This window comes from Syngnathus acus, chromosome 4, assembly GCF_901709675.1.
Source record: "Syngnathus acus chromosome 4, fSynAcu1.2, whole genome shotgun sequence".
NCBI classification, from domain to species: domain Eukaryota; kingdom Metazoa; phylum Chordata; class Actinopteri; order Syngnathiformes; family Syngnathidae; genus Syngnathus; species Syngnathus acus.
In genome coordinates, this window is record NC_051090.1 from 2,005,836 (window position 1) to 2,021,182 (window position 15,347).

The 15,347-nt window shown below is 39.8% G+C and overlaps 2 protein-coding genes across 10 annotated transcripts in view; both read right to left on the reverse strand.

Moving 5' to 3' along the window:
• The window catches only part of LOC119121846 (cAMP-specific 3',5'-cyclic phosphodiesterase 4C-like), a 33,445-nt gene extending 25,266 nt beyond the window's left edge, over window positions 1-8,179 (reverse strand). For 6 of the 9 annotated variants that reach the window (XR_005097769.1, XM_037249832.1, XM_037249834.1 and 3 more), the window contains exons 1-4: window positions 7,980-8,178; window positions 5,561-5,608; window positions 2,549-2,751; window positions 1,326-1,580 (exon numbers count right to left, since the gene is read on the reverse strand). Coding sequence is in view for 8 of the 9 variants with exons in the window: in XM_037249832.1 (XP_037105727.1) it covers window positions 1,326-1,580; window positions 2,549-2,751; window positions 5,561-5,575 (473 nt within the window). In the remaining variant the exon portion in view is untranslated. Of the gene's footprint in view, window positions 1-1,325; window positions 1,581-2,548; window positions 2,752-5,560; window positions 5,615-7,979 lie in introns of all 9 variants that reach the window. The other 3 variants (XM_037249829.1, XM_037249828.1, XM_037249835.1) reach the window with 3 other exon arrangements.
• A 3,530-nt stretch (window positions 8,180-11,709) lies between these two features.
• mpv17l2 (MPV17 mitochondrial inner membrane protein like 2) lies at window positions 11,710-15,159 on the reverse strand. The gene is made up of 5 exons (XM_037250219.1): window positions 14,823-15,159; window positions 13,595-13,756; window positions 13,183-13,259; window positions 12,688-12,816; window positions 11,710-12,619 (listed from the first exon to the last, which is right to left on the reverse strand). The coding sequence occupies exons 1-5, from the start codon at window positions 15,010-15,012 to the stop codon at window positions 12,515-12,517; spliced, it is 663 nt and encodes a 220-aa protein (XP_037106114.1). The 5' UTR covers window positions 15,013-15,159; the 3' UTR covers window positions 11,710-12,514.
• Window positions 15,160-15,347: the final 188 nt, after the last annotated feature.

Genomic DNA, 15,347 nt, shown 5'->3' on the forward strand with positions numbered 1-15,347 from the left:
ATGCAAATAATGAAAATACTTCTTAAAAGACAAGAAAATGCATTTTTTTGTATGAGGTTACTGTGACACTTTCAAACTGAGTTTGGACAAAACCAAGAGCAAGAACAAAGAAGAATGAAAGTCGGTGGAAAGCAAACAAGCAAAGCTGAACCTCCATCACTGTGACTGATGAGGTGCAAAGGGTAGTTAGCTTCCCGCTAGCTAAACCATCGATCACACAACCGCATCTTCTCTGTGCACAAAATCTAAAGGGGACCAACCGTTAACGGACCCGAAGAAATTGTTCAAAATTATTATTGGACCAAGCGAGAAACAACAAATCTTTCCCGCTTCCACCTCGAGTGGGAGGACTTATTATGTTAATTCAAATATTCAAAGTGTGTTTTGCCTCATCCCTACACTGAAGAAAATGAATAGAAAGCGGCATCATCGAGCCTGTTCATTTTAAAAAAATAAAATAAAATACTTGACTTCGGAAATCTTTCCCCAAAACCTAGAAATGTGCTATGTTCCACAACAGACAGCATTCCAAATGCTTTCCTGGGCACACTGCATACTAATTGGAGCTTCAGCAGAGTTGGAAGATGAAAAGGTAATGGAGAGCTCTTCTCCCTCCAAAACTTCCAATCTGCCTTGGGAAAAGCATTTCAAGACATTTTACTACAGGCTACTAGATCACTAGTTTAAGACCCACATTCTAGATAGCTTTAAAAAAAAAAGAAAAAAGACAAGGGTGAATAAGCATCGTAGCCATTGCAGCCTTGACTTGTCTGGATTGTTTTAGGGGATTGATTATATTTAAACTCTATAAAATGTCATTTTAAATGTTAAGGGTGATTTTTTTTTTTTAACAAATGCGCTTCCCTAGTGTTATTCTAATAATGCTTTCATATCCATGTGATGGATACCACTGCCTATGTAAAGGAAAATATCCTTTTTAAAAGGGCAGGAGAGAGAAAGGGGGACTTCTGGAGATTGACTGAATTGGAATTTAGACTTCAACCAATATTCAGTCTATGTAAAGGCATATGAATATTCTCTCCATGGAACCAAAACATGTATGTTAGATTAATGTAATCTGAAAATTGTACATAAGTGTATTTTTTTTTTTGGCTGAATCAGGTCCCATTTTCAAATTTCAATTGATTTAGTTTTTCTATTCTTACACATACATTTTGGAGTTAATTAGTTATGTACACTGTACATAATGATAACCAATGACAGAACTATATAGAAACAACATACAATAAAACTGCAATTGCACTGCTAGTTTGTCACTTGATTGCAAGTTCTGAATTGAAATGTGCAAGTACGCAATTAGTTACCGTTTAAGCGAGAAGGGCCAGGACATTCGCGGTTTCTTCAGTACGGGTCGGAGCTTCTCCAGCGTCCTGTTACGGCACAGGTAGCACTCGGTGTCCGAGTTGAAGCGCTGTTTGAAGCGAATGTTTGTCCTGGGCTGCCGCCACAAATGCTTGGGTGCTTTGGCAAGCCCGGCTCCCTCTCGGCTAAGCGCCGCGCACTCCATGATGTGCGAATGCTCGGTTGCTCGTTTGCTCGGCGCCTTTGAAAGCCAATTTCTTCCGTGAACAGAAGCGGTCGGGGGGGAGGGAGAACAATTTCAAGTGGATGTTAGAGGAGGTGCGCGCGTGACATGGTGCGCCTGCTGTCCACGCGCCGCACTGATGAAGAGACTGGCGGAGCGCTACTCTGCTTTCTGTCTCCTCCTCTTCTTTTTCTCTCCGTCGCTCGGGCTCTCGGCATCCTGCCTCACTTGGCCTTTCTGCCACTCTCGGCCCTCCTGGGTCCGAGCGGATGGCCATCTGTCCGTTTTAAAACTGGTTTGCTAAGCGTTGTATGCCACCAGCCACTTGAGGAGAGGATTTGCTTTCTCAAAAAACATTAGATTTGGTTTTTTTTCTTTTTGGGACCTGAATGTGCCACGTCGGATTTTGACAATTGTTCTCAGTTTTAATCTTGTTTTGGTTCACATTATAGCTGAGGAAAACTGCAGTAGACTTAGTTGACGTAAATAAAAAGGTTAGTCGACCCCTGTAAAATCACAGTTTGGCACCCATAGATTCGCATATTCACATTTTTTCGTTTTTGCAGTTTTTTAAATATTTTTAATATTATTTTGGGGTAAATGTTTTAAATATTAATATTTTTTTCAATATTATTTATGGGTCAGGATGCCCCCTTGGTGATCACACAATCTATGGTATTCACCAATCTGAGATAGGAAATGAGCTGTCACACACACAATCTTAAAAAACAAAACAAAAAATTGTCTTCGGGCGACCGTAAAATGATAACCCGCCTAAATCCAAAAGAAAAATGCTCCAACGTCTGCTGCCTACTACACTGCATACAATTTGTCCATACCATGTTCACTTCAATGAGAGGAATCATTTTGATTGGCGGCAAATCAAGTTGGCTGTGTTCACACCCACAAATGCGCAAACCACCCTTTTTTGGGGATCCACAGACATTGTGAGCATGTGCATTAACAAGACAGGTAAATGGAAATAAAGAAAAACAAACTGACCGGTGTTCATCGTGACTGGCCAATGCTCGACAATAGAGAACTTCAAGTCGATGCAGCGGTAAGCCATGTGCAGCAGAAAAGCGGCGGGTGTCCGAATGGTGATCCTGACACGAGTGTCTCCTTCGTAGTGGCGGAAGCAGCAACGGGCCCGAGTAGCGCCGCCTGACCACCTGTTGGGCGACAGGAAGCGACTCCCTACGACCCTAGAGATCAACGACAAGGAAGCGAGTGTGGATGGTTTCTTTTTTTTTTTAAAACGTGTAGAAAACAAACAGGAGTCAGATTCGTGACTCCATTCATTTCTATGGGAGTGCATCTGGTCTGGCGTGCATGTGGATCAGCCTCCGCACACACATCCATATTCAGCATTATGCTAAGTGGCGTACGCTCGTTTTGTGTACATAACAATAAGGTTTCAAGAGGGATATCAACACTGCCCACAAACAAAATAAAACAGTTCAGTCAGATGAAATTGCTTTTTGTCTAGCCTATAATTGGACTCTTTGTTTAAAAGTGAAAGTGCATTCTCACTTATTAAACAAGGGAGGCCGCCAGGTCAATAAAATATCAGACCCTGATTATAGCTACGACTTTCCTAACGGCAAGGGAGAGTCGATATCGTACCGGGAAGAATAACCACGTTTACTGATCATTTGCTTCGAGCTAATTGGGTTTTTGGTCAGGCGAAATCTAACTTCAAAAGTCAATATTAGGGGACTTGTTGGCCATCTCACAAGGATGAACATAATAGCTTGTTACAAATAACACGTCTGAAAAGAGCTCAGGAGACTTTTTGTTCCACTACATAATTAATGTTTTTTATGGGGGGCTGGACTGCTAATAGGATGTATGATGCTGTTTTCACACATTAATCATAGCGCCATCAACAATGCATGGATACTTGTTCACATTTAATTAGGGAAGATCACACCAGCGGAAGCCATGCGGCCTTGTGCTGATGACTGAATCGCAGTCGTGATATACATCCATCCATAATTAGCCTGGATGCATTTTTTTTATTTCTGCCTTGAAGGTGAATGACAGCTCGGAGAGAGTCTCATTGCCTTCTTGACAAATGAGAACATGACAAACCCATTGTGCTTGTGTGAACAAACAAGTAGCCTATTTTAAAAGTGTCAAGATGATACAGAGGCGCCCAAAGAAAGTCTTCAGCCGGGTTTTTTTATTTTTTTTTTGGGCACCTTGTTGTTTTCCAGCCGTAAGAAAGCAGCTGCTTGTGTTATCACCTGGCTGGTGTCCCGCCATGCGACAAACAACAAGTGTGAATGAGATGGAAGCCTGAAGGCCAGTGTGTAATCAGATGGGACAGAAGATGCTCAGCAGGTCTCAAAATCAATGAGACAATTGCGCTCTTATTGGTCTCACTTCTGCATTAATCAAGAGGCGGCCGGCGGCTGTGTCGATGACGACGGAGCGCTCAATCTCTTTACCCGAGTGATTTTATGTATCGCACGTAACAACTTCAAGCCCGGATCGCTTTTTGCACTTGGACTGAGCCATCAACTAAGAGGTGTAATCAATGAGTACTTTTGAAGTCACGAAATAAAATTTTAAATACATTTTAAACTACCGCTTCACATTAAAAGAGTAATTGGAATTTTTTTTTGATAAGACACTTTTATGCAGAATAAATTGTAAAGGATGTTCGCTTAATCGATAGACTAACCGATTCTAAAAATATTCGATGACTGCAGCCTGCAGGTAAGACGACTTCACTTGTCTCATTTAATTCAAGTTGGCACAGTCAAACGCAGTCACGTGTCACGAGAAAAAACAAAATAGCTCTTGACACCAATCTGCATAATTTGCTTTCACAAATAACCTTTTATATGCCCGCCTTCTGCGCTGCCATTCGGTAAATAAACAAAAAGGTGCCGCTGGCTGTTTCCCGAGCACATTTGGCAAGTGCCAAAGGAGGGTTAACTAACCACATAGCGGTAACTACTGTACAGCCAGCCTAGCAACCACCCACGGTGCCGTTTGGATTGAGACGTCTTGTATAAAAATGAAAAGAAGTTTGGGATGGACATGAAACAGAGGCAACACCTGCGCGTCATACTGTGCGTGTGCTCACGGAGTGATTTGGAAACTTACGGATCATGCAGGTCATTTGATTGCTTACTGGCACAGCGCACACACACCCATCTGATTAACAGGTTACGTTAACATTGCTAAATTCTAAGGTCAAATAGAAGAAAGCAACAAAAGTATTTTGATAATATCTTGGCTTAACAAACAAAACTGTACATTAAAAGTCAAGGAGACAATATGTTGGCACTGAACCTGACGCTGTGTGTAGCATCATCACGCAATCAGAGATGAGAGCATTTCATCAGGACGCCACCCTGCTGTTCTAAAAAGGCATCAGGAGCAATCAAAGCTGCTGTGATTTCCCTAATTGAGAAAGCCAATATTAATTGATGCTGATGGTGGCAACAGCAAGCATGATGACCTTCATGCTGCGAGTCTGACGTGTGTGAACGCCTGCGTGTGTGTATATCCCGGCAGGTGGCCAGAAGCAAAGCTGGAAATGCTTCACCCATCCTGGATGCATAATCACGCCCAGAAATGTGAGGAGTGTGATTAGTCTCGTTCCGAGAATAGAGTCGCTTTCCACCTTGCCCACATTTCTACCTTTTGCTATTAGTGCTCCGAGAATGACCGTGCAGCAATAGAATCGTTTTTGTTTGCGTTGATGTTTAAATTATGACAAAAGTCGGGCTGCTTCTAATAATTATCGTAATAAATCGATTCATTTGTGGATTATTTTGCCAAAGAAAGGGATGGAAAAAATATTTCTATCCCATTATGCAAAAACAGGATATTTTTTGCAGAAAATGCACATATGTATATTATTTTGTTACTGGTTTCAATAAACGATTGGTTGGCGATTCATTCATGAATCCATTGAGTGCTTTTCCAGAAATGTTCATTTGCATAAATCCTCTATCAATTTGAATATAATGAATGTGTGTGTTGTGTCTTGCTTACCTCAAGCCAAGACATTGATGTGTGTTAGTTGTTGCAGCAGTGCAGCATCTGAGACAAAGAAAAGAAAAACAGCACTGAGAAAAGTGATCCAGTTTGAATAAATTCTTCTGACAAATTCATTTAAAAATATATTTTATATTTAACAACTTATCCATTCATTTACGTTTATTTATTTTATTTTTAATTCATTTATTTTAATGACCTGGCATGAAATCCAAGCAAAGATTCTGCAACGCCACCTCACATAATTCATCATTTTTTTAATTACTAAAGTTACATTACAATAGTGAACTTGTGATTTAGCTTGTGGCAAATAAAAGAAAACAACATTGCATATGCAAGTGAGGAGGCTGATGCACGGTTGAGTCCCTTTGCTTATTAGCTTTAATTGTATTGAAACGAGTGACTGAATAAACAAGAGAGCCCACAGGGGATTCAATTAGAACTATAAAAGCTCCTTTGCTGTTTTTTTTTTCTTCATTCGGAGAAAAAGATGCAACATGCATACACAGAGGCCCAAATTGCAGCGTCACAACCAAACAATAAAATTAAGTAAACAATTGAGAAGAATGATTTTAAGTTTTTTTTGAAGAACATAAAAGATTTTTGTTCAAAATAATTCATTCAAATGAAAGCTCCTTTCTCTTAATCTGCAGAATGACCTAATTTATGATGTTTATCTATAGCAATTGCTTCTCCTTGCGTTCCAATCACATTTTGGCCTCTGTGAATTAATAGCTCGATGACAAAACTCTTGAACGTTGTTCAGGCGCTTATCGGCTTTGCTATCTGCTTTGCGTCATTGTGACGATACCATCACAAGACGTCTTGCTTTCACTTACACATGCTTGACTGAGCAGTTGCAGACAAGGTTGTCATCTTTACAGGTTAATCATAATAAACTCTTATCCAAGACAGTTTTGCTACTCCTTTTTAATTTTTTGCTCTAAACTTTTTATGGTTAAATTATGACAATGTGGTGCCTGACCTTATTTATTTTCGTATAAGCATTTTCGCCTTTCCAAAATATGAATGGTTGCGCAATGGTTGTTTAGTCATAGTGCTTAACCACCAAATAAACATCAAATGTTATGCCAAAATTTAATTTTTAGTTAAGCGTCCAAGGTGACTGATAAAATTCTGGCCTTCTGACAAATATAGTTAGTGACCCCTGCTCTAAATGTTTACTAATCAGAGAAATGGTGAGTATTGTTGCAGCAGTGCGCCACCTACTGGCCACATACATAACTGTTATTGCAGGGGAAAATAATCTTCGGCCTGGAGGGGTCCGTTTCAGCATCACTGCATGCTTTGAAAATGCATGAAATGGTTTGAGCTTTTTGAGGAAAACTTTGCCACAACATAACAGCTCGTTGTACTCATCTTATTCAATTACAACTATAGTAAACAGCCCAAAATAGAGTGCGTCCCTTTTATCACGAGGCATATGTTAGGTGGTTTAATCATCCCCCATACTATAAACTCACTTAAACTTATTAAAACACACAAAGACATTTTTAAATATAAAGTATTTTAGTGTGACCATTTTACAAGAATTTTGGCCATCCGTGGGCCGGCCCTAAACCAGTAAAGAAGTTGTTTAAAGAGGAAATCAACCCAAATGTGTAATCTTGATTGTGTAAAACCCAGTTGAATGGATTTTGCAAAAATACATTTCTTAGTTAATGTCAAGTAGTTCGGAAAAGCCTGTCGAGCAGGATTCTTTAGCTCCGGTCCGCTTTCCTGGATTTTAGAAGTTTCCCTCCTGCACCACACAGCTGGAGAGCATCATAGTCATCTTGTCGTTGATTTTTTACAATAAATTTGGACAGTATCCAGCATGCATGCACGCACGTGCATCTTCACACTACTTCATTGTCTTGCATCAGTTGTCATATCAATTTGAATCTTAATACACGTTTATCTTACCCCTACATAATGTTGCTTTTAAATTGGGCAGTTCATAGAGATTTAATGTTGGCAATTGGTCACTTCTATTGTTTCTTAAGCGAAATATGTTTTGCCAGCAGGTTGCTTTGGAACCTTTATTCTAATAATGAACATTCGAGACGGTCATTCCCTCTTCCTCTGAGATACAGGAAAGAAATAATGTCTGTCTGTGTGGGGGGGTTAGCAAAAGAAGAAAGGAAGCAGATAAATTGTGGAAGGAGTTAAAAGAAAAAAGACAAGGATAAATAGTGAGAGGACTCATTCCTCATTACTTTGAACACAATAGAGTTAAAAGGGATGCTCACATTACACATTGACTTCATAAACGAAAGAAAGACGCGTGAGAAATTAATATGAGTCGATATACGCTAAGTAACGTGTCATGGACATCCTAATTGAATTGTTTTGTAGTTTCTTAGAACAACTTTTAAGTTTGACTTTCAACTTTGAACGACGAACTTGAACTCACCGGTGAGACTGTGGTGGCGACGCCGTCTTTTGTCCCGCACAAAACGCCTGCTTTCTTCTTCAAGCCAGTCCACCGGGCAACATGGTAGTTCTTATCGGAACTTTCATTTTTATTGCTGCGTCTTGACAGGATAGTTCGACTTCAAACTCTTCAAACTGTTCAAACTGTGCGACGCGCGGCTCCTACTGGCACTCCGTCACAGTGACGTCTCTGAATGGTCACGTGACAAGACGTAAACAAATTCGCCACACTAAGCACGAGGAGCGATTGTCTATGGAAAGGGATAAAATATTAATCTAACGTTTCTCACATCCTTTAAAAAATTCGATTAACTCTATAATATAAATTATTTGTTATGTTAGACCCATTTTTTCTTCTTAGTATTTTTCTCTCCTGTGATTGGTCGGTCAGAGCAAGCAGCTAGGCACCTAAGTGAAAACTTAAAATGTGTCAAATTTCTGCCATTTTCTTTGCAGTAAATGGAAATCAAAATCATTATTAAGTCATTCTTTATCATGCAATCCACAATCATGGTATCATGAAATAAACGGGTAACTCACTGCTCAAGTCCCAGAAAGCAAATGCAAAGCCTTTCCACCACTGCTATTTAGGATTTCATATTTTATAACATAATTGGGGGTTGTGATATTATCAAAAGTGAAAGAGCAAAGAAACAAAGTCACTTTTCAGATGAGAGCGCAAAGGGACAATTAAACTTGAAGGTTGCCTCAAATCAAAGAGTCTGTGCGTGTGACTCTATGGAAAATAAAATGCATGGGTGTGAGAAATAAACAATCTTTATTTCATGGACTGAGCTAATAATGTGCGTATGTTATTCAAAGATATTGGTCTGACAAGCGGCTCATGTGTCATGCATTTCTTCAAGGTTACATTTGATAAGAAAAGACTTTGAGAGCAAAAAATCATGTGGGTCATGTCGCAGCGGCCCTAACCGTTCCCATCCAAGCGTGTCGTATGCTGCTGACTCATTTACAGGAAACTTGACGTGTGTGAGAGGAGACAATAGTGTTAAAGTGGCATCACATGACCTTGTACCAAGTGCAAAAGCTGAAAACCACCAAAAAAAATCATAATAAAAAGGAGAAGCAGAGGCTGAATTATTAATGTGAAGCTTTGTACGTGGAGACTGCCGCGTTGACCACATGGCTCTCTTGAAGTCACAAAAGTTATTTTATTTAGAGTAGCGAGCAAATGGAGATCCTTCGTTTATTCTTTCCTGGGAAGATAAGAAAAAAAAAAGTACAAATAAATGACCCAATATGATTTTAGGCTGGAATAAATCTGAGGGATGCCAAAATGTGGCTTCTTTTCATCATAGAGATTAAAAAGTATTCAACTTCCCCTGAAAAAAAAAAATTATACGTTTCCTTTGTTCCTTTCAGTATTTTAATGACACAATCAGTCATGTTGCAATGACACAATGACTAAACAGGAAATGTGAATTGTGAAACGTCCACTACACTTGACAAGTCGTTTCGTGATCTCTTTTTGAAACTAACGAGACATAAAAAGTCACCTCCAACGAACCAACCTTCAGGCAACCTCCAGATTCCTCCACTTCTCGTAACGTCCTTTCTGCTGTCATTTATTAAGCCCGCTCGCTTCCTATCTGCTAATCATCACCTTCTCACTTTGCAGCGTCAGTGTTTGTACCCATATGAGCGGGTTGACAATTCCGGACGCTTCATTAGGTACACTCGCACGACGTACAGTTCTCTAGTGCGAGAGACAAATCAACCATCCTATCTTTCCAAATAATGCTCACATTTGAATTCGTAGTAGAATGCTCAAAGGGCTTTCCGTTGACATAAAAGGACATTTTAGGACTTTAAACACTAACATCTGTGATGTCAACTTCTGAATGATGGTACTAAGAGGAAAGGGGGGGGGGGGAGAGAAGCCACAACACAAACAGTCCTGTTTTCCGGCCTTTCTGACTATTACAAGGCCCAACAATCCAGTCAGCTTTCCTGTTGACGTAAAAGAGTAAGCAGAAAAGCACCAAGGGGCAAAGGGGAAGAAATGACGCCAATGTGTTTTCAATGCTAGCTTTCATTCCTGACTATGGTTGACTGTTCAATTCCCCTGTGGAGCGCATCGCTCGACAAGAGTCACCATTCATTCATTCATTTGGCTTCAGATGAGACGTATCAACCTTTGCTCCATGGTTGCCACTGCACAGGGAACACCGTGACTGAGTGGGATCGCAATGGAATAAGAGGGCGGAGCTTAACTGGATTTTACCAGAATTTGGGGAGATCATATGAGGTTAGGGGGGGGCAGTGATTATAAATTAAAAAAATATTCTGATACTGGTATTAAATACTCAAATAGGGTTGAAGTCGATGAATCTTGCCGTTAATTTATTAGAGAACATGTGACACAATTTCAAAAATCAAGGAAGGAAGGAAGGAAGGAATGTTGTGAAACAGAAGAATGAAAAAACTCAATGTGTTTGTTTTGAAACTCACCATGGGCACATCTTCAAGCCTTTCAAAGTCAGAGCTTGGTGACTGGATACATTTGACGGTGGCCACAATGAGCACAAGTACAAGGATGATGCAGAAGATGGTGAGGATGGCCACAAGGCCAGGGTTGGCCCTCAAATCGTCCTCTCCAAACTCTTCTGCAGGAGCTGTAACAAATTTAGAGTTTGGACAATTTGGTATAGTGTCTATATGTAACAGACTGACCTTGGATGGTTGACTTTTGGGGAGGTTTGACAATAGTTGAGGTTGCTAAAAAAGCTTTGGAAGTCTGCCCGGTAACGGTGGTGTCATGCTCCTCCTGGATCCTGGTGGATGTTTGCGAAGCTTGTGATGTCCCAGTAGGAGTGACCGTTTGCTGCCGCTGCTGCTGCGTGCTGCGGTTGCTCCAATCGGCATTGTTTGTTTTGGTTAAAGCCGTGATCGTTGTCACTGGAGTCTGTTTAGTTGTTGAAGAGCTGCTGGTGCCTGCAATAGAACAATATTATAATTTAGATGCATGTAACTTCAGTTATGTTTTTTTTTTTTGACACGCTAAAATGAGTGTTGCCAATATGAATGTAGATAACTTTCAAATTAATTATGTGTTGTAATTTTAGGGAAAAAAAAAAAACAAGAATTTAAATTTCTGTTTATTGCTCAGATGATCACATCCTTGAAAATAAAAAGCAAATGTGCTTTCACTTCATCTGTCACAAGACTTTCAGGTTTTTAAAACCTGACATGTTGAGGTAAAAAAAAAAATATATATATATATATATATATATTATTGATCATTTCAAACAGATCACATTATCTCTAGAAGCATCTGTAATGAGCCAAAACGGTTGCAATCATTTTTATATATATTTTTTAAATAATCATCATGAATTTGCAAATGCTACTCCAAGTAACCAGACTTGAGTTTTTCATTCATAGTGTCAGTTGAAATGCTTAACAACACATATGCACTCGCAAACACACACACACAGGTCTGATCAAGCATTAAAAATGTGAAAGTCTGACTTACTCGGATTGATGGTCACAGTCAACAGGGAGATGAGCACAGTCGGATGCATCACTGCTCTCTGTTGGTTGGAAAAAGCTGCCAGCACACACATATCCTTAAGAGCAGGATGCGTTGCACGTCTGTTTGGTCAGTGCTTAAAGCTTGCTGGACAATGTTTGAATAGTAGCAGATTTTGATTGATCAGAAATGTAGTCATTGTTATGTGTTTTTGACGTTTGTATTTTTTATTACATAATCATCGTCACAGGTATAATAAACATGACTTGAAATAATCTCTCCACAATTCAGAGTCAATCAGTGAATCCCGTGCCAGGAGCTCTCTGATCTATTTTATTTTAAGTAACATAAATAAATTTCAAATATGTCAAGTACCAAATATAAATATGTAAACCAGCTGAATGGTCGTAAGTCAATAACATACAAATAAAATGATTACAACTGAAAATAATGTATTTGTTTGCTTTTGAAGTGAAGATCATAAATGGTCAACAAAAATATGTTTGATATGGTTTTGATTCTTTTTTCATTTTACAGTTTTTATGAAGCCAACAGTTTTCTTATTGTACTAATGAACGAACTATTATATCTAGCGATGTAACAGCCCATGTGATATCTTAAATGACATTTTAAAAATCACACTTATGCATACTTTTAACTTGCATCTTAAACATCAATACACAAGATCCTATGAAAATTAGGCACTCTCTTCAGGCAGGAATTATGTGGATACAATGCAATGCACCAAAGAAAACGGTGTTAAAATAATAAATAAAATCGAGTCAGTTGCAAAAATAGCTCAAATCAGCGAGGATGAGCGGTTCACAAAATTGGCGGATGAATGGATGGATAACATACGACTGTTCTACCAATCATAGTTACATGCTAAAAAGAGCTTCTCAGCATCTCTTTTATTTTTTTTAAATCGCAGGATGTCCACTTGGACATCATGAATGCAGTACCACTCAAATAAAAAATGTTTCCCAGCAACTTTTAACATCCTCCTGCAGCCATTTTAGATTTCACCATCCACTTTTCTCCTCCAGCGGTTTGGCCGGTGGCAGAGCTTTCTGCTGCACATCTGCCACATTGCTGTCTGATAGTAACTCCGAGGGCTGGCTGTCATCCTGTAGCGTAAACACAAAAACTCAGTCAAAGTACATTTTTTTATGCTCAAATAAAAAGGCTCACTTACTCTGTGTTTTAGATAAGAGAGGTAGGTGTCCCACCCTAAGGTGACGGTGTTGACGTAGACGACACGGAATTTGGGCGAAAGGAAATAAAAGTTGATCATCTGAGCGGCGGGCCAAACGCACCAGTCGGCCTGTCGACAGGAGCAGGAACGGAGATCAGCATGAACAAACCTCGGCGGATTAAACAGCGCAAACATTACAAGCCAAATGTCGGTAGAAAATAAACACGCAGTGACATCGAGGCTCACTTTGCTACTTTTAGTCGAGCGCTTTTCAAAGTTTCCCACAAAGTCAAGCAAAAATGCCCACCGCTTTTTAATGTGGCAGTAAAGTGAATTTTTAACCTGCTTGTGCAATCGTTAAAATGTGAAAGGTGAAAGAAACATGCCTCGTTTAATTTGGTCAACTCAAATGCTAGTATCAAACAGTTCAGTGGAATCGACCCACTTGTCACATTTCCATTGAACCCTGGCGACCCTTCCCGGATGTGCACTTACTTTATAAAATTCCCAGAATTTATCTTTAAATTCCTCCCATCCGTGTGATAAAGAGTGTCCCTCCATGACCCCCATACCTGCAATAAAAAGAGTTGCGAGTCAGTTGTGAGTCACTTGTGAGTCAGTTGTGAGTCAGTTGTGAGTCAGTTGTGAGTCAGTTGTGAGTCATTCGTGCGTAAGCGAGGCGCTCTATCAAGACGAGCTTGAGATATGTTGCACAACTCTTATCAAGTACTAGACAAAGCGACAGTATAGTTTATCACATACAACCTTTGAACTTGCTCTGATATGAAAACTGTCTTCTGTTTCACCTCGCCCACATCAAGACCTCAACCTTTGACACTCACCAGTCTTATTAAGTGAGAATGTTCTTTATGCTACGCTAAATCAAATGACAAAGGACTGTTCTCACCTAAAAAGTACCACATCCCAAGTGTTGGTGATGCTACCATCTGATCCACCAGAACCTTCTTGAGCACTGTGTTCACAGCATAGCCCACAAATTTTCTGTCCAACCATGTGTACCAAAAGTGCAGCACTGGACCCATGGAGCAGCCCACCGCAAACATACGACCTTTTGGGAACAAGAAAAGACAAAAAAATACTTAGTAGGTTTTCAAATATAAAACAACAGCTTCCTTATTACACTTTAAGACTACTGTCTTTTTTTTGTATGGATAGTATCACTGATCGTCGGTATTGCCTTTAGCACATAACAACCTTTGATGGGTTGATTATTTATTCTCACTATTTATTTATTTTTGTTATTATTTCATTTGAAAAGCCAATATTAATATTTGTGTAATTGGAAAGCAATAAAGTCCTGACTAGGATATTTATAGTAGTTGTCAGTTGTACTATTGCTGTACTGAGCTGCAATAATGATCCCAGTAAATGATTCAAGATTCAAGAGTTTTTATTCGCCATGTTTGAGCGTGCCAAACAAGGAATTTGACTTCGGTAAATCAAATGATTTACACAGTAGCTTGGTATTTCTTTGATCCGAGCCATTAACAGTGTTTTATGGCCCCTTTAGTCAGAAATGATGCCAGTTCATCAGTATGAGGTTTGGTTCACTTAAATGTGGGAAATTGACCTCTGAAAAAAGCTAATTTCAGCAAAACAGAGAAATATGGTGTGTCAAGTGTCCTATAATTTTCGACCCTTGGGGTATTTTGACGATGACTTGCAGTCTTAGAACTCTGCCATGGATGTCATTTTTGCCTAGAATCTTGCTCACTATTTAGTCATGATATAGACCTTAAGAAATTAAAACATGGGAGGCCAGCAGTTCTTTAAACGTTCTCCTGGTTTGCTTTGTAACCTCCTGGAGGTGTTGACACTGTGCTCCTGGGGAAAATGTAATCAACCACACTAAATGTTTGATTTAGCAAGAGGGGCAAATATTTATTTATGTACACAAGGCTGGGTAGCTTTGAATACTTTATTTTGTTCATAATACATTCTATCAATATTAGAAAAATGCATTTTCTCGTTCATTAGCTTCTTGGTCCGGCCTTTACATTTGATTGATGATTGTAAACATTGAAGTGGGGAAATGCTGCAAAAAAAAATTCATGGCCGTTTGAATGAGCCCCGAGGCCGTGCTTGTTTGTTAACCACAATGCTATGGCTCTCACCTGTCCGGTTCCAGTCTCGGATTTTGGTCGTGTCCTTGTGCGTTTCCCGGCTCTGCTGCAGAAAGTCACCCAGCCCCAGCATGGCTCCTCCGCTCACCGTGTTGGTGAGCAGCAGGTAACGGCCCTGGAACAACTTCCGCCACGAGAAGCGTATGCGGACCACAAACTCTTTGCCCGCCCGGGGAAGCATATCGTCTGGACCGTAGATAGAACACTGTCATCTATAAAGTTATTTTTTGAAAAGGTTAAACGGACAGAACTCGGACCAAATTAAGCGTTCCCAAAGTCAAGACGTAACTTGTAGTTGTATGACTGAGTGGATCTAAACAAACAAGGAAAATGTTCAAGACAATTCACGAGCGCTAAAAGAAGAACGTAAATGAAGGTGCGCCATCTGCTGGTGTGGAAGAACACCACCAGGTGTTTTTTTTGTAAACACAGTAGAGGGCGTTCTCGCACCGCGCTGCCCTTGTTTATTATATCTTTTAATATCCAACATTGGTTTAATAAATAAGTTCTGAATAG

What these genes read in the sequence shown, in the direction of transcription:
- mpv17l2 (XM_037250219.1), bottom strand. Translation starts at nt 15,012, where the DNA reads ATGCTTCCCCGGGCGGGCAAAGAGTTTGTGGTCCGCATACGCTTCTCG. An exon ending in TGGGATGTGGTACTTTTTAG is followed by an intron (nt 13,260 to 13,594) that starts GTGAGAACAGTC and finishes TTTTTATTGCAG; the next exon opens with GTATGGGGGTCATGGAGGGA. An exon ending in TCTCTTATCTAAAACACAGA is followed by an intron (nt 12,620 to 12,687) that starts GTAAGTGAGCCT and finishes TTTACGCTACAG; the next exon opens with GATGACAGCCAGCCCTCGGA.